Below are 18660 nucleotides of genomic sequence, written 5' to 3' on the forward strand. Positions count from 1 at the left end.
TGTCTGTCACAGAGTGACAGAAATTCTCCTTTGACAGGCTTTGTGCAGTTCATGAATATTATCCACATTAAAAACACACATAGGTCACATACATACAATAAAAACAGACAGATGAAAAACAACAGTGTTTATAAAATGTAGTGCCTATTTAAAAAGTCCAGTCATTTAAAAATAATAGTAAAAAAAACAAAACAGTATTATGATTTAAAAAGCTAAATGTTGTGGTTTTAAAATAAAATTAAAATCGTTATATTTTCAGCACCACTCCAGACCAGCAGGTGGCGATAGGGTACACCGCATTTACAGTAAATACACACAAGAAAACCGACGAAGAACATTGAGCAAACGAGTGTAAACAAAACAGTATTGTGTGTTGGCCCATCTTATCCGTCCTCCATACATCTTATCCCATCTTATCCCTGAAAATGACCACGTTGAAGCTGTTCAATGTGTTTCTCACTGAACGATTAACTGTGGCTGCTGGGGAAATATTCAAAGAAGTGGAAAGGACTTTATACGAATACCAGGAGGAAATCACACGTTCGAGAGCAGAGAACGATCGTCTACGGAGGCTGCTGGACATCGCCTTTCAATTCACGCCAGGTTAGGCTGATAGGTCATACATTATCTCAATGATCGGTCCATCGACCAAACAATCTACGTAGCTAACAATGTTTTGTGGTTATTTATTAAAATGTGCAGGTATACAGAGATAGTATAATGTTAATGACCTTTGCCTTTATAGTATAGTATAGTGGATAGTGTATATAGCCTTAGACGAATATTTAGGGATTTTAACAACCAGTCCTATTAAGAATCCTATTTATGTAAACCAGCTCTTTTCCCTTCTTGTTTTTAGTATTTTTTTCCTAGCACCAGGGGAGCCCCCCCCCTCCTAAATGTCGTTGTATGGTACCTGTACTATATTAATGACAATAAAGACCATTCATTCATTTATCTTCCCTTTCTTTCAACCCCCCAGCACAAAAGCCTATAGTGGTCTCTGAAGACGACGATGACGATGCCCCCCAGGAACAGCACTGTGAGCCGGCGTGGAGCCCCGGGGTGGAGCAGGAGGACCAGGAGATCAAAGAGGAGCTCATCAGCAGTCAGAGTCAGAGTGAAGAGGAGCATCTAGGACTGGAGTCTGAAGATGCCACAGAGTCCATATTCACTTCTCTCTGTATGACAAATGACTGTGATCAAGAAGACCCATCTCAACTCCTACATGATTACCAAATTCAGATTGTGGAGGGTAGAGAGAGGGACTCTCCTCCACCCAACAGCACAATTGAATCAAATCAGATCAAAACAGAACCAGAAAGCGAGGGCTACGAGGGTGTATCAGAAGAATCAACCAGTGACCCACTACAACCTCTATGTGACATGATGATTCCAGACATTGCTGTATCACAGAGTGGAAACAACAGTGTGTGTTTCAATAGGACTGAGGGCCTTTGCGTGTTTGACGCGCCGCTTCCGAATCGACCGAGGAGTGCTATGAGAGGACAGAGAAAAAGCTTTACCGCCACGAGGACAGTAAAAACACACTCAAACTCTGACGACAAGCCTCACCGTTGTGACGTCTGTCAGAAAAGCTTTCAGCACATGTCAAAACTGAGAGCGCATCTGAGGGTTCACACAGGGGAGAGGCCGTACAGTTGTCCGGAGTGTGGGAAACGTTTTAGCCAGTCTGGTGAAGTGAACAGACACCTCAAAACACACGTCCGTCACAGAGCCTATGTCTCACTCATCTGAGAGAGATTGCACCTGTTGTGTTGGAACAATTAATGTCCTGTATTTTTCTTAGGAAACATGGTTCCATTTGGGGGGTGTGGTGGGTATAACGCCTACCACCATGCCATGGCTATGTCACACACAGTGGTTAATGTGCGAGTATTTTATTGAGCAATTACATAAATAGCCCTGTTAGCTGACCAGTTACAGTCGTGTGTTTACAATGAACACATACCCAATGATAATTTGGCTGTGTTGGTGTCAATTAGATTTTTAATTCAGTCAATTGAGGAAGTAATATAGATACAAAAATAAAAAATAAAAAAAACATCTGATATAAGAACCTTTTCTTTTTAATTGTATTGAGCAATCATTGAAAAATAAATTCCCTTCTTGTAATTATTGAATTGTAATTTTGATTTACTAATGCAACTAATGCAATACACACTAATGCAATACACATATACCGATATTACCGGTATGTACAATACTGAAAAGTGATAGATTAATGGATTCTTTTTTCTTTTGTTTTTAGGAAGTAGGAGCTACATAGGCTTTTGTTAATACAGTATTGAGCCAAATATACCATCTCTGATTCAGCAACTGTCCTGGGTTCCCACGGTGTTGAGCCTTGATTTCAGCCTAGTAGCACACCTGATTCAGCTAAACATAATATAGGCTAGGCCTAATCATGTTTAGGTGAACGTGACTAGCTAGATACTGTACTGTAGGGGCGCTTAGGTGGCGTAGCGGGTTAAGCGTTGACCATGAAACCGCAGGGTCCCTGGTTCGATTCCGGCCGGGGACATATCCTGCATGTCATCCCTCCTCTCTCTCTCACCCATCCTTCCTGTCATAATATATACTGTACTGTCAATAAAAATGAAAAATATGAGTGGGACTGCCCCACTCAGAAAAAATAGCTTTAAAAAAAAAAAAAAAAACTACTGTAAACCTGGGGGAAACCAAGACCTTTTGAACCCAAGAACTCGGTTCACAGCAGGCTAATCAAACCATTCACTTGACACATCCACAGACCCATGGATCCACAAATTGCTGTTCTTATCATGGCATAAAATAATTCCAGACAAAAAGTGTATACTCAACTCCATATCAACATTTTCAAAACACGAGTCATAAGACAAGAGCCTCAAGAATGACCATGGGGTCAGGTGAGTGAATTTCATGACCAGTGGGTGGTTCAGATTTCAAATAAACACGTCCTGTCTCTTTAAGAGAAAGTTGAGTGTCACGTGAACACGATAGATAGTTCAGACAGTTTAACAACCCGAACCCAAAGTAGCGTTACTTTCTTTAGCTTAGCTCGTTTAACATTACGTTCAGATGAATGTAAACGGGATAATTTAATTGACCAAGATAGAAGATAGAAGATTTATATATTTAGGGGATAAAGTTTAGCAACCGTTATTGACGGTTGAAATCTGTCGAACGCCATGGAATTTATTCAGGTAAGGTTGTCACACCAGCTAACGTTGTTAGCCTCCGCTAGCATAGCCAAGCAAGGGTGACCAACAAGCGTCGTTAACTCGTATCGATAGAAGAGAGTTTTGCTTGATAGCTTATTTATTTAATTGTTGGTTTTAACTACCATAGTCCACTACCATGAGACCAATGTTTCCTCTAACTTCAGAAACTGCTGTCAGGATTCAAACTGGACCTGGGACCGCTCAAAGAACCATTGGGATTTATTCGGCTTCTAGAATGGGTAAGATTGTGAATTCTCTGACCTCTGATTGCTGATCGCTTGATTTCTCTAAGCCAGCTGTTGCTGATTTGTTGACTTGACTAATGCCGACAGCAGTTGTGCAGCAACCGTTCTATCTCGCTTGAATTCCGGTTATAATGTCGCCTTAAATTAGCCATTTGTTTTTTGAAAAAAAGTACATTAATGTGCTGATTTTGTTTACTGACGCCTCGAAACCTTGTGTAAAACAAGCACCTTACGCTCGCACATGATGAGCTGCTCTCCTCGGGCAACACCCTTTTCAGCGGTGGTCTAAGTCCACACTGACACTGACATTCTGTTCACTCTTCTCTTCTTGTGTTTTTCTTTACTTGCATCAAGTTGCTGTTTAAGTTAAAGCGTTTTTTTCCTCAATGTGCCGTTGTAAATGTGTTTAAAGAAAGTTGTTTATTCTTTGTTGTTCCTTATTCCAGATAGACATCATGTAGCCTTAAGTGTATTCTGGACTGGAGCTACACTTAGACCAATCTGCATCAATGCACTCGGTCACATGAGTTTTATTATTGACACACTAGTGTCTACTGAGAGGGTTAGGGTTGGAGAGAAATGGACAGGGTGTCCGCGGTGTCTTGAAAAGTATTAAAAGTCGATAAATACATTTTGGGAAAATCAAGACCCTTAATAAGTATTAAAAAGTCTTATCACGATTTTGAGGTCTTGAATTTTGTAGGTATTTTTCTGAATTAGACTCTGTCCAAAGAGTTTGAGTCCTAAAAGCTTTTAGTAAAAGTTCGTGAATTTATTAGTTTTATTAAAAAACAAAGATGAACCAGAAATTGTTTTGTATGATAGTGGTCTAGTCTGTTGCAAACTAAAACTGTTAGGTTAAAGGTGTCACTGATGTCAACGATTACAGCTCGAAGTGGCGGTGAGGTCTGGAAAAATATTGACAAGGTCTTTAAAAAGTCTTAGAAAGGTATTGAAATTAACCTCCCGATTCCTGTATATACCCTGAATGGATCATCCGTTGCATAATTTCGCTATTATCTGCTGCGCTGTTGTGGTAACCAAGGCAACTTAGCGTTTGACCTCATTGTAACCTTCACCACCAGTATACTGCTCCTCAACACAACGTCAAACTTAAAGGCATATAGACACGCTTAGATTGCTAGTGAGAGGATAGCTTTCCATCATCCACAGTGAGTGGACTTGATCACTAACTGTCTGACAACATTACTGTACTCTTCTGATAAACCAGCATATCACCAGTCTGCAGATTCCGACCCAAATCAAAGGAGATAGTTAGAGGCCTAGTTAAGTCAAACGAGCCACGAACAACGCCCCAGACGCGAAGAATGTCGCTTATTTGATTTGACCTGAACAGATAGTGAGAGATGCCCAATACATTACAGGACTCTCTGAGAGTACCGTCGCTAATTAGCTAAAGTGTAACATTTCAAGGCGGGCTGAGATGTGGGCCAAGTGAAAGTTTTGGAGGCGTAGCCTGTCTAGTGTGAAGAATGTCAGCTGGTGCAACACAAACAGCCTGGATTCATGAACCAACAGCCTCGTCTGGGTGGCTGGCTCAGGGCATGTGGAGGACCCCTGCTTCTGTTCCACTGTCTCTCTCGCTCTCTGTGTGCACACACATTAGGGATGCTCCGATCTGGATTTTTGGGGCCGATACCGATCACCGATTTTTTTCCTCAAGATCAACCGATACCGATACCGATTTTTTTTTAAATACATAACTGTAGGCCTACTGACTGGATAGCCTACATATTTTTTGCTTTTTAGACAAACGTTTTGATCCATTAGGCACCAAGCAAACGCAGACCCATTTTTATGGCATAGTAAAGGTCTGGCCTATCACCCAGTTAGGGCCTGAAGCCCAAGTCAGTCGATATGGCTGTATAAAAGACATCATAAACGTGGCCTTCATGTTTTACATACTGTTACGTCCTCCTATGTTTTCTGTTCAGTTATCTGTCTTCCCCAGGGAAAAAAAAAAATATAAAAAAATAAAATAATCGGTTTTTGCGATCGGCCATTTTTGCCGATCACCGATCGAGTCATTTGGAGTGAAATCGGCCGATTTAAATCGGTGGCCGATAAATCGGAGCATCCCTAACACACATGCATGTATTAGGCTCTATGTTGTTGTGTATGTGTTCTGCATGTAGGCCTAAGTTGCATATGGCTTGATTCACTAACTTGATTCACTATTGATTGTCTGTGTGTTAAAGGTGTGTTCAGTAGCTAGTGGCCTTTGGGACAACTAGTATGGCCTTATCTGATCAGCTGGAGTCCAGGTGGAGACAGTCCAGCTCTCCTTCAGGAAAGGATATGTCGTAGGACATGACAGAAATATGTGCCGTAATTTTGTTGTTGTTGAAATAACCTACACTACTGTGTTTTAGAACACCTATTTTTCCAGTTTTTATTGGCAATTATGCAGTTTAATGTCTCAGTGAAATTAAAGGATAGACCAAACGCTGGTTCTTTTTAACACAATTTATGACTCATCAAAGTAGCTACCTTTTGCAGATATAACAGCTGAACACACTCGTGGCATTCTTCCTATGTAATGGAAATCAAATATTGTTCAGGAAGTTCTTCCCAACACTGTTGCAGAAGTTCCCACAAATGTGTTGCACTTCTTGGTTGCTTTGTTTTACCCGTCTGTCCAGTTCGTCCGGAGACTTTGCTGGCCTTTCCAAGATTTGAAACTTACCGCCTTGATCTTTTCTTCTAACGTAGTTCTGACGTAGCCTGGAGGTATGTTTTGGGTCATTATCTTGCTGCAGGATGAACCTCTGACCAACTAGGCGTAGACCAGGCTTTAGCATGGTGCTGCACAATGCTGTGGTGGCCCATTGGTTCAGGGTGCCAGTCACGCTGTGCAAGTTGGTCACACTCTGAGGAACCATCCTTTCACCTACTCAACAGCGTACAAAACCCTGCGTGATGAACTGAAGATTTCTAATTTGTATTAATCTGTCCATAATAAGACCTTCTTCCAGTCTTCAGTAGTCCACTGCCCATCATGGCCCAGGCGAGCCTCTTTTTCTTATTTTGCCATTTTAACATTGGCTTTCTTACTGCCACTCGACCTGTCGAAACCTGGCTTTCTTTGTAAATTCTCTAAAGGAAAGACTAACCCTACACTTTTAAGGGCTATAATGGTCTGTGTGTCTTCCTATTTTAATTGCCCTTTTCTCGCTATTATGACAGACAGAGGATTTGTAAATAATCAACAGAAGTTGGGACACCTGTAGGAATTGTTTGCATCAACTGTGAAGGCTTAATTTACTTCCATTGCTGCAGAAAAGCTGTAAGTTGTTGTTAACCCATTACTTGTTCCCTGAAAAAGCAAACATTTTTCTAACTCTGAAATGTACATTATTTTTCAGTTTTTGGTAACCTCAACTTTTTTAACCTCTGGCAAGTTTACAGCTTACCATGTTTCCATTTCAGCTCATTCACTGGACTTGAACAGCTTAAATGTCTGTTCTGAAGTGTGTTCTAAAACTTACGGTTAGGGCTTGTAGTGTACTTAGGGTGACCAGGAGTGTAGGTTATTTCCATATAGGGTAGTGTGTATCAATATACAAAACAGTGTATACTTCATGTCTCATCAGTTTAGAAGACGTTGACCCTTTTATGACTTCCCTCTCTCTGTTTGCTCTGCCAGCGACATGCCTCCCTGTCCCGAGGGGGAGTGGCCAGTTACTAGGAAATGCACTGTAGATCCTGCTGGCCGCGGCAGCACAGCATTCTCAGAGCGCCAGTCCATGTGAGGGAGTGGAGGCAGAGGTTACTTAATACACACCAGTAATCCATGGGTTAAACCATTCATGCAGCTGCATTGGTTATGGTCTATATGAGGGGGTGTAAAACAGACAGAGTTGAAATAGGGCTAGCTGTTGTTTTGTGCTCAGCGGACCTGTTCTGAATGTGTCAACATTTCAGTGAGTGTATGTGTGACCCTCAGGCTCTTGAAGACCTTGGTTTTTGTCAGAAGCATGGCTGCTATCTACCGCAGTTTGATAGTTGCCAGTTATTCCATGAGCAATTAGGGATTATTTTACCTCAGAAAATGAAGAGTACACATGCTCATTGCTTAGCAGTATCTTATGGCTCAAACGTACCTGACGACCCCCCTCACCCTGCCTCTGGCAAAGGTATTTCCCTGGATCATTTGGGTCTGTTGTGTTGAATAGAATTTATCGCTGTATGCCTCATAGTCAGATTGGTCACAGTGCAGTCATACTCCACATAGCCTAATCTTGTTGTCAGACACTTCTGCGCAATATGCTCGGAAGATGACAAACTTGGCTTAGAAACTTCTCCCTAATGCTTGCACACCACGTGTGATTTGCTAAAATCAAGTAATGATAAATATTTTATCCACAAGGCCTATGTTAACTCCCACCAAGGACAGTTTTCAGTCGTTGTTATTCCAGTGTTGTATGCGCTTTGCTTGCACAATAGTCGGGGAACAAGGTTACTTTACAGCTAATCATAGATGGTGGAATCTACATGTTCTTAATCTTGACTATGGATTCTTAATCTCAGTTGCTGACTAATGTTGCCTCAGAGAATCAGCTCTTTCAACAGGCCAATCTTTATGACATGCGTAGTCTTCCCATTAGCCGTGCTGTCAGCTGATCTGATGTGTGGGCTAGCTAGGTGATTAGTAGCTAATAGTGCTGTGGTCTCTTCACCTGGCTTGGCTCCCTTTGTAGGCCTACTTCTGTCACACTCTATTATTGGCATCAACCTGATTTGCTATAAAGTGAAGTGATCCAAGTTGGTGGGCAAGAAGCTAGAAAAGGCAAGCTTACAGAAGAAGGCCCACAAAAAAGCCTTCTAATTTCCCCACTCTCCCATGTTCTCTCCCTCTCTAACTTACCACGCTATGTGGATCTAGGTGTGTCGGCCAGTGGGAGGTTGGGCGTGTTACTTATTCAGGAAGAATGTCTCAGGAAACTGCCGACCAGGCTTGAAGGTTTATTTAGAGGTTGGTCAGAGTCTGGGGAGAGCTCTGGAGTGGTCTGGACTTGGACCTGGGGTGGGGTGGGGTGGGGGTCAGATGGGGCTAGATGAAAGCTGAGAAATGTTTCAGAGTGCAGTGCCAGACACCTGAAAGACGAAACCAGCTCCCCCAGAGTTCAGTAGACATTAGTAGTAGAAGCTTCTTAAACAGGTCTCACTCATTGTGGCCCTATGGCCACTAACAACAGTGGTATTTATGATATTTCAACTCTAGAATGTTGTTTGGAGTTTGTGTTTTAAACATTCTTCTGTTAATAAAACAATGTGTCTGATTAAAGGTTCATGGACATTTGTTGTAGTGCTGTGGTAAGTCATGGTTTGGGCTGCCTGCACGTTATGTAAATAATATGTGGATTGTGATCATGTGGCAGCATGCTCTGGCTGACGTGGGTGTTACACAGGACAAAGGCCATTCTGCGGAGGAAGTCAGGACGTGCCGCACGCCTCATCATTGGAAAAAGGAACTCCTTGAAAGAGCTCCCATTTGTTGAAACATTGCCCAGTGCTGACCCCAAACACTTGACCAGCTGTGGTGTTTTTTTTAGGGGGGGGTCCAGCAACTTCATCCAACTCAAATAATTACAGTTGAAGAGGGTTCACCCTCACCTAACCCTATGCTGTCTAATAGACAGTGTCTATTTCCATGTGAGTACCACAGACAGACGCCTTCCGGAACTACAGAAATACAAGTGTCCGATTCCAAGTTTCCCTTTTATACTGAGGGGATTTCAGAATGAAAGAGGGAGTGATATAGAAAGAGAGAGCATGCGGGGCAGATTTACATAAAGCTCTGGAACAATTAAGAGACCACTGCAAAATAATCAGTTTCTCTGAGTTTACTATTTATAGTAAAATGTAGCCTACATTTTTGTTTTAGTCTATAAACTACTGACAATATTTCTCCCAAATTCCAAATAAAAATATCGTCATTTAGAGCATTTATTTGCAAAAAATTACAACTGGTCAAAATAACAAAAAAAGACTTCAGACCTTGAATAATGTAAAGAAAACAAATTCATGTTAACTTTACTAATGTTTTAAGAGTTCAGAAATCAATAGCCTATTTGGTAGAATAACCCTGATTTTCATGCTCTCCTCCAGTCTTTCACATTGCTGTTGGGTGACTTTATGCCACTCCTGGCGCAAATATTCAAGCAGCAACCTTGTACCTGGCTTGATTCATATGTCCTTTACAAAGACAGATCTTCCAACCTTGCTGAAGCACCCCCAGATCATCACCGATCCTCCTTCAAATTTCACAGTGGGTGCGAGACACTGTGGCTTGTAAGGCCTCTCCAGATCTCCGTCTAACCATTGGACGACCAGGTGTTGGGCAAAGCTGAAAATTTGACTCATCAGAGAAGATGACCGTAGTCCAATCCTTATGGTCTTTTGCAAACCTCACCTGGCTATTCTTTGCTTCTCTTTGATAAAGGCATTTTTTCTAGCTTTGCACGACTTCAGCCCTGCCCCTAGGAGCCTGGTGGTGGTCATACTTCAGCCCTGCCCCTAGGAGCCTGCTGGGAACAGTCCTCACCGTGCACTTCACCCCAGCTGCCGTTTGCCATTCTCTTTGTAGGTCATCCTATGGTTGTTGAGTGACATTCGAATGAGTTGGCGGTCATCCCGGTCAGTGGAGATTCGTTTACACCCTCTGCTGGTCTGTAGCTTGTCGTCCCCAATGTCTGCTGCTTGACCTTCTTCTTACGAACCGAACTACATTTTAAGGATGGAAGCAACCTGACGCTCACTGTATTCCTCTGCCAGTGAAGCCAGAATTGAACCCTTCTTTTCCTCACTCAGAACATTCCTTTTCAACTCTTTTGGCATGGTCAATAGTTATTTTTTCATTCCAATTACTTTGAGGACTAATTTGAGGTACTACTAGCACTGTGTTTGCCGTCCAGCTGGTCCTATTGCAAGAGGATAGTGATGACCACAGCAGTGGTTTTTATACGTTTCCTTGTTAAATAAGATTTGGTTCAGGTGATCACTTAATCAGTACCTCTTTAAGTACAGGGTTCCCACGGGTCCTTGAAATCCTTGAAAGTTTGTGAATTTGACAAAAAGAAATCAAGGTCTTAAAAGTTGTTGAATTCGCCTCTCTCTCTCAAAAAAAATATGTATTCAAAAATGTTTTACTTCTGTCTCAAACTATGCCCTGTTGGATCCTTGAATTTGAGGGAATTGAGTCTTGAAAGTCATTGAAAGGTGCTTGAAAGGTGCTTGAATTGGATGTTTCAGAAGGTGTGGGGACCCTGTAAGTAGAATGAGGTGTGCCTGTGTTGGAATTCAACAGACACTGGAATGGAATGGCTGCCATACGTAGAGATGCTGATTTCAGAAAGATTTGGAGTGGTCTCTTATTTTTTTTCAGAGCTCTACATAGTGATGACTCACATAGAGATGGCCTAGGCCTAGCTGTTAAATAAATCACAATAAATAAATAATCACAATGCTTTCTGCTCCTCAAAGTGTAGGCCTACTGTTTATTCCACAGACGCTTTGGCCCTAGCTGGGTCTTCGTCTCGTTGCCTTGTTGACATTCTTCCCATAAGACTGCTGTATGAAATCATGGCCTCTATCTCTCTTTCTCTCTTATTCACTCACTCGCTCCCTGCTACAGAGATGTGTCTTTGTCCACTCTTGGTTAGTCTGTCCTCAGTACAGTCAACAAAGCTTGCCGGGAGGGAGGGAGGGAGTTTCCTGTATGGAAAGAGGAAACTGATGTGAGGAAGAGAGAAAGTGAAAGAGTGGAAAGAAGAGAGACTGAGAGTCTGTCTGTCTTTCTGTGTGTCTGCAACCTCAGCCATGCCGGAGACGACCTCCTCTGCTTTTGAGCACCACGTGTGTTGTGTGTACAACATGCTGATTCTCTATCTCTATCTCTCTCTCTCTCTCTTTATCTCTCTCTCTATCTCTCCACTAACTTTCAGGAAATGCAGGAAGTGGTTTCAGCTTGGTTGAGGTCCCCTCTTTTCTACCTAGTCAGCGATTCCCAGTGCTGAATGTGATCGGGGTCATGTAGACTGGGGGCCTCTTCCTGTCTAACCTGGGCCCAGCAGGGTGTTCTGCTAAAGTTGTTGCTTTTTTTGCAAAGTCACCACTCCTTCCTGCTTAATAACTTAAACAGGCCTTTAAAATGTGCAGGATCAGGAACACCTGACCACTTCAAACAGGTCCACATCCTGCCAGAGGAAACAGCACTCTCTCGTTCAGATTATAGCAGTGAGTTTGTGTTTTTGTCTATTACTAAATGTGCTTAAGAGGGAGGAAGAAGAGAAAGAAGTTAACCTGTCACTGCTACCTTGAACAAGAATCGTAAAACGGTTGACATCTCAGTAGCACTCCTTAATAGGAGTGATAAGGTAGGCATGCACTGCCCTCGTAGACACCACCTGGTAAGAGAATAGATCCTACCTGGTACAGCACTGCTTCTGGCTGGCCAAATAGGTCAATGACCCTCATCTCTTACTAGAGAACCTTTAAAGCTCACCTCTTCCCTCTCTTTGTAGGTGTTCACCATCTTCGCCTTTGCCACCACGGGGGGCTACTCAGGGGCCAGCCACCTGGTTGTGACATGTGAAGGGAAAGGTGAAGACGTAATGGCTACGTTTGGCTACCCCTTCAGGTAAGACTGATCTCTAAGCTGCTCCATACACGCAGGATCTATCTGTAACTCTACTTTCATTTTATTTCACTTACTTATTGTCATTTTGCCATTGTTCCTATAAAGTGGTAATTGAATTAATAAATTCTTGATTCACAAGAAAGCATTAGGCCATAGAAAGTAGGTTACATATGTATTTGGACTCTCCTCACTCAAACCCAGCATCTTCTCCTAACAGTACATTAACAAGGCCTTGACCAGACACTCCTTGACGAGCTATGCAAAAACAAAACACAGGGAGCAGTAGGAAGTGTGTGTAGGAAGAAAACATTTACATCTCCAGAGCAATGTTAACTGAGAATACAAAGCCTGTTTGCAATGTGTTTGACATGACATTGATCTGCAGTAAAGCATCACCCCCCCTTATGCCTTTCCCTCTCTCTGTCCAGGTTGCAGACTACCCCATTCAAGACCACGTGTAACGAAACCACCCCATCCACCTTCCTCCAGGGTGACTACTCCTCCTCGGCCGAGTTCTATGTGTGTGTGGGCGTGTTCGGCTTCCTCTACTGCACAGCCACCCTGGTGCTCTACCTGGGTTACCAGCACGTCTACCGCGAGACCACCAAGGGACCCATCGTAGTGAGTCTGACTTTGATGCTCTAGTACGGTTGATGTCATTGTGTTGTGCACGCTGTTGCATTTTGTACATTACAGTATTGGAGTGGATTTGTTAACCTCCATAACCTGAGATGCCAGCAGGTGGCAGGTTGTATGGCTCATTAAGACTGTAAATACACTAACTGAACACTTTATTATGGACACCTATACACCTTCTTATTCATCCAGGTGGTGTAATGGTGTGGGGGATGTTTTCTTTGCACACTTTGGGCCTGTTAATACCAATCAATCATGGCTAGAATGCCACAGCCTATTTCAGTATTGTTGCTGACTGTGCATCCCTTCATGGCCACAATGAACCCATCTACTAATGGCTGCTTCCAGCATGATGATGCACCATGTCACAAAGTGAAAGTCGTCTCAAACTGGTTTCATGAACATGACAATGAGTTCAGTGTTCTTCAGTGGCCTTCCCAGTCACCGGATCTGAATCCTTTTTTTGTAAGTTTAATTTTGTTTGAAACTCTCTTTGTTGACAAATAGCCACTACATGGTGTTCAGTGAGTACATGTCTGGCTCAGCTTTAGTGATCTTAATCTCTCTTATAGCAACACTAGTACTTACTTCTGGTTCATGCAATGCACACCTTCCACAGGTCAAGTCTAGCCAGTCTTCTCTAGCATTCCAGATGATAGCCGCTGTCTTCTGTGTCCCCCAGGACCTGCTGGTGACTGGAGCCTTTGCCTTCCTGTGGCTGGTGTCCTCCTCTGCCTGGGGTAAAGGCCTAACTGACGTGAAGTGGGCCACCGACCCAACCCACATTTGCACCGGCATCGACACCTGCAAACCCGGGGACTTCCCCTCCATGGGCCGCCTCAATGCCTCTGTGGTACGTAGGTCTAGACAATGCCTTGTATCTATACAGCACTCCTCTTAAAGGCACAATCCGTAATTGGTAGGTAACACGGCTGACCACTTAAAAACATTGTGTTTTACTATGTACTTTCCCCTCCATGTCCAGATTTTCGGATTTCTGAACCTCATCCTGTGGGCTGGTAACTGTTGGTTCATCTTCAAGGAGACTCCCTTCCACAAGGATCCCAACCCACCAGCCACAATGGAGGAGGGTGGAGTATCCGGCCCCTAATTGGATCCTGGAGGCTCCTCCCCCATTGCCCCAAGCCAATTGCAAATTAGCTTGAGGCTGACACTGGTTTTCATGTCACCCTATTAGGAAAACAAAGCTTTTTAATCCCATATCCCACACAGGCCCCTTTTTCAATGACGGGGGTTCAGCTCAAGTTACTCTAGTGTGTGACCAGTTAGTCCTGGTTTTTATCTCTCTCTCTCTCATCAGCACTTAATTGGTCAATTCATGTGATTGACATGTTAGCTGCAATCAATTCTACCCCATTTTCCAGATATAGATCTTGTGCCTTTAAAAAAAAAATAGACTCTTATCTCTACTTGAAGTGCCATTCCAAACTAAGTGCCTTTACACTACATAAAATGTAGTCAGTTGTCATTAATTGTGGCTTGAGTTGAACACTTTGATAAGAAACTGGGTGCCTGTGAGATCCAAAATGGCATGTGGTTGCTTCCTCTCGAGCAGGTGCTTTCAATCACATGACCCCCATATGACCTAACAGGAATACCGTTGTCAGCTTTGTTCTAATAACATCAGTCATAAAGGGTAGGTTTAGTGTTTCAGCGTTAACATACAGTAAATCTAGGTGCCTTTCCCATGAATTAGGTTTCACTCGCTTTCACATGAGTCCGCTAAAGGGCAAGAGTTCATGATAAAGATGAAAGCCCCTGCTCTACGTTGCAAAAAAAAAATCTAAATAAAATTAAAACCGAAAACAAACAATTCTAACAACTTGCATTTCAGCAACTCCACTATATTCCACGGCCACATGTTTTAAAACAGACCATGGATGTTCCGTTTCTGTGTCATGTTAATCTGAAAACCCATTGCTTTGGTGCACTAAACTCGTCTTGAGTTGTGATGGCTACTTGAACACACAATCGCTCCTGATATTCAGCACGTTCGAAGTGTGAGATATGGCTTGCTGTTATTTTGTTTTTCGTATGAGAAATGCCTTGGTTATTTACACCCATGTATTGCAGTACCTCAGGTAACAAGCCTAGGTAAAATTACACCAATTTAAAGATGCCACAAGTGATTTTTTTTTGCTGGAGGTTTAAGCTAATGCAACGCTAGCAACTGCCATAGACATTTGAGCCATCAGTGCCTGTATCCAAGACTGGTTTTTGTATGTTTACTCAAGTATCTGCAGTTAGTTGTTCAGCTTGTTTGTGGAAATTACTAAAATGAAGCCAAACATTTTCAAGTCTTCTTATGTAGAGATGTGAGTTTCAAACTAACTAAATACTAAGTTCCCTCTATTTTTGACTACTCTCCTCAAAATGTTTGTTTAAACGAGAAAAGGCAACTTTTGATGTCATTATTTATACAGTTTTTTTTTTACTGACATTAATTGGTCAATTAAAATATTTTAAAAAGCCAATTTTAGGCTTCTGTGTGTGTTTCTCAAAGGAAAATATCTTGTTATTGTGCAGTTGCTCTCTCCCCAATTGATGTTAATGCCTTCATGGTTGTCTTTGACTTTTTGTTGTTGAATTGTCATACCACTGTGTAAGCTACAGGCTTGATCATCATAGAATGATGAATAACGCAAGCAACAAATGGTAAAAATAAGTGCCATAATGAATGATCCTGCTGTATTTCCTGATTCTTAATGCTTGTTTTATTTCACTTACTACTGTGTTTAATTTTGCCAATGATTTCCATACATTTAAAGGTCATACTGTATGCAGACAACATGAAGTTGGTCCCTCTCTATGGAAAAGTGAATGGAACCTGTTGATTTAAGGCTTTTGCCTTGCACTACATTTACATTTAAAAGTGTATTAATGTCAATGACGTCCTGTGCCTTTTTAAGAGGGACATCACATTGTGCTATCCATGCAGCTGTCTGTCTGTATCGCCTTGGCCTCTGTAGTGGTTTACAAAAGCAGGGCTAGCAGTCAACATCAGTAGTCAAAGGAAACTGTAAGTTAGATCAATTGTGCCATTATGAGTGTGTGTGTGTGTCGGGGGGGGTGATCTTATGTTGGATAGAAATCAGACGTGTGGGGGTATTATTTGTTTTTTTGACGGGTCTTCTGTCATGTGCCTTTCTTTTGTATTTTGTGCCTTGTTTGTGCGAAAGAAAATGACAGTGTGTCTGTATCTTCTGTATTGACAAGCATTAAAACTGGAGAGAGCTGCACCTGCTGTGGGTTGTCTCTTCACTGCTCAGTTCAGTCACTAGATGGCAGCATTTCATTGTATATGGCTGGGAGCATGATTTCCATACACTTTGAATTATGGTATTTCCCTTCACCAGCTACAGTTCAGCTTTTACCCACTAGGTGGTGCTGATTTGTTTGGGTGGCTGATAATTACCGGTATGTGATCTTTCAAGTTCTCCTTACTGAAGCTCAACTCCAGTCCGTCCTACACAAAGAGGTTATTATTCCACAAAACAATGGCTTGGTAATTAGTTGGTTACCGGTATTTTAATGAAATGTGTGAGACAGTTGCAACTAGAGAAACCCAGTGGTTCTGTCATCGGTAAAGCATGTAAACCAGGGATGGGGAAAATAAATCTGTTGCTGTTATGGACCTTCTTAAAGTACATAAAATCAGTACAGCCACACCTATGCAAACACATACGATTTATGAGCAGTTCGCAACAATGTTTGTGTGTGTGGCGAGTGTTACCTCACGTATGTGGCCCAGTTACATTTCTATCCCGAGTCCTTACCTTCTCCCAGGCCAGCCTCGACTAATTCAGTGAACACACAGGTCTGAGAGTGCAGTTTAGGAGAGATTCACCTAGCCTGCAATAGGGCAAGATAGAGCTATTGCTTAAATCTATCCAATCCTGTGATCTGAGATGTAGCTCTTAGAGAGCAGGTGCTAGGGGTCAATTTGGAATTCAGAATTTGTTCTTTGCATGGTTTCACACCTGTTGTGTAAAGAGTAAGGTAAAACATTCCTGAACACACAGATCCCTGGGAATGAAGCAGCCTCCTCAGACCAGAAGAACTACTAGTGACAATCAGGGTTCTAATTACTGGTTGGTTATGGGCAATCCCATAACCAACCAGGACATCCCTGCAAGAATGACCTGCCATCCATGGACCCAGACTCTAATTCCAGGGAACTTTCAGGATGGGAAACAGCACTCAACTCAGGCACTGGTTGACTCCTCTGTTTACGTGCCTGCCCTCAAGAGTCTATGCGCTGTTTCCCAAACATGTAAATCCTGGAATCACACATTTAATGGAGACTCTATTGAAGATTGCTGTTATCTGTCTAGGAGGCCCAATGTGTAATAAGTCCTTTTCCCACCAAATGACTAGGACACTACTAGCATGATAATAGCTCCTGCATTGCTGACTTGGCTATTCATACTGTTCTAAATTGGTGCCATCGGGCTATTAACACAAAGCATCAAAATCCATTTAGGCTCACAGGTCTTTAAGGATTTATATTTGCCTTATGACAAGGATCTTTAAAAATCCTGTAAGATTGTATGAGTGGACGTCACTCAAATCATTAAGACAATTGGTGGACGTTATTCAAATCATCAAGCAAATTCCCTGTTGTCAGTAATGAAAGACTTACGCAAATGGGTTACGTGCACAGATCTGGAGTTAGGATTCCACCATGACAGAAAAGACAATAGATAGATGGCACACACACACACCTCATACGCACATCCTCAGAGAGGTCACAGAACAGGGTCACACAGAGGTCACAGCACAGGGTCAGACAGAGAGGTCAGAGAACAGGGTCACACAGAGGTCACAGCACAGGGTCACTCAGAGAGGTCAAAGCACAGGGTCAGCCGCAGTTAGGGGTGACATTAGAATATACAGCTCTGGAAGAAATTAAGAGACCACTCCAAAACGTCTTTGAGTGTCTAGAAAAGCACTATATAAATCTAATGTATTATTTTTGTTATTATTATTATTATAAAACATTCTTAAATCAGCATCTCTACATGTAAGGCAGTCACCTCATTCTACTAGCCATAACCCAAATCGTATTTAGGATGGCAAACACCAAAAGTAATTGGAATCAAAAAAATAACTATTGACCATACCAAAAGAGTTGAAAAGAAAAGTTCAATTCTGACTTTACTGGCAGAGGGATACAGTGAGTGTCAGGTTGCTTCCATCCTTAAAATGTCAAAAAATGGTGGTTCATAAGAACAAGGTCAAGCAGCAGACATTGGGGTCAACAAAGCTACAAACCTCCCATCGCCATCGGCACCGCTGCTCCGATTGGTGGTATGAATTGGTGGTAAAACATGGCTCCCTGGGCAGTTCGCACTAAAGCCCTAGTCCCACAGCGATAGTGATAAAATGCCACAAAAGATGCCCCGGTATTTTTTTGCCTGACACCCGTTTACACAGGCCTTGTCTTACCAGGATTTACCCATGATATACCTCGTTTACACACATCAGTGCAATGCTGGAAAATGAGGATGGGACAGTTGGGGAGTGTTGGGGTAGGGGGGGGGGGAACGGGACAAAGTGAAAAATCAATGCAAATGTAAATGCCCATCGCCTACCTGAGGGGCGGTTGGGGGGCCACGGGACAGACTGGAAATCAGAAATACCTGTGTTTCATTCACCCCATTTACACACCCTTATTTATCAGTACCATGACTACTAGGTCTGCCACAGGTCAAATATTGAATGCTATGCCTTAACCCCAGTTTACACGGTAACAGTCAATTACCAGGACATGGCTCTGTGTTAAGGGGGGGGGGGGGGGGGTAAGCTTTGGGTTGGGTTGTTCACACTGTCATGGTTGGAAACCTCAGGCACTTTGGTCTAGTCACATTAG

At 42.5% G+C, this 18660-nt stretch overlaps 1 protein-coding gene across 1 annotated transcript; it reads left to right on the top strand.

Annotated features, from left to right (window-relative positions):
• Nucleotides 1-3027: 3027 nt before the first annotated feature.
• On the top strand, nucleotides 3028-16027 carry sypl2a (synaptophysin-like 2a). The gene is made up of 6 exons (XM_080548330.1): nucleotides 3028-3206; nucleotides 3389-3463; nucleotides 12016-12131; nucleotides 12560-12752; nucleotides 13450-13620; nucleotides 13753-16027. Exons 1-6 carry the CDS (start codon nucleotides 3192-3194, stop codon nucleotides 13876-13878), a joined length of 696 nt encoding a protein of 231 aa, XP_080404456.1. The 5' UTR covers nucleotides 3028-3191; the 3' UTR covers nucleotides 13879-16027.
• The last annotated feature ends 2633 nt before the right edge of the window (nucleotides 16028-18660 follow it).

The sequence above is a fragment of the Nansenia antarctica genome, assembly GCF_963989245.1.
Source record: "Nansenia antarctica genome assembly, chromosome: 18".
Taxonomy (NCBI): Eukaryota; Metazoa; Chordata; class Actinopteri; order Argentiniformes; family Microstomatidae; genus Nansenia; species Nansenia antarctica.

Excerpts from the sequence above, each read along its gene's own strand:
- sypl2a (XM_080548330.1), top strand. Across the intron at positions 12,132-12,559 it reads ACGTTTGGCTACCCCTTCAG|GTTGCAGACTACCCCATTCA; the intron begins GTAAGACTGATC and ends CTCTCTGTCCAG. Across the intron at positions 12,753-13,449 it reads CCACCAAGGGACCCATCGTA|GACCTGCTGGTGACTGGAGC; the intron begins GTGAGTCTGACT and ends TGTGTCCCCCAG.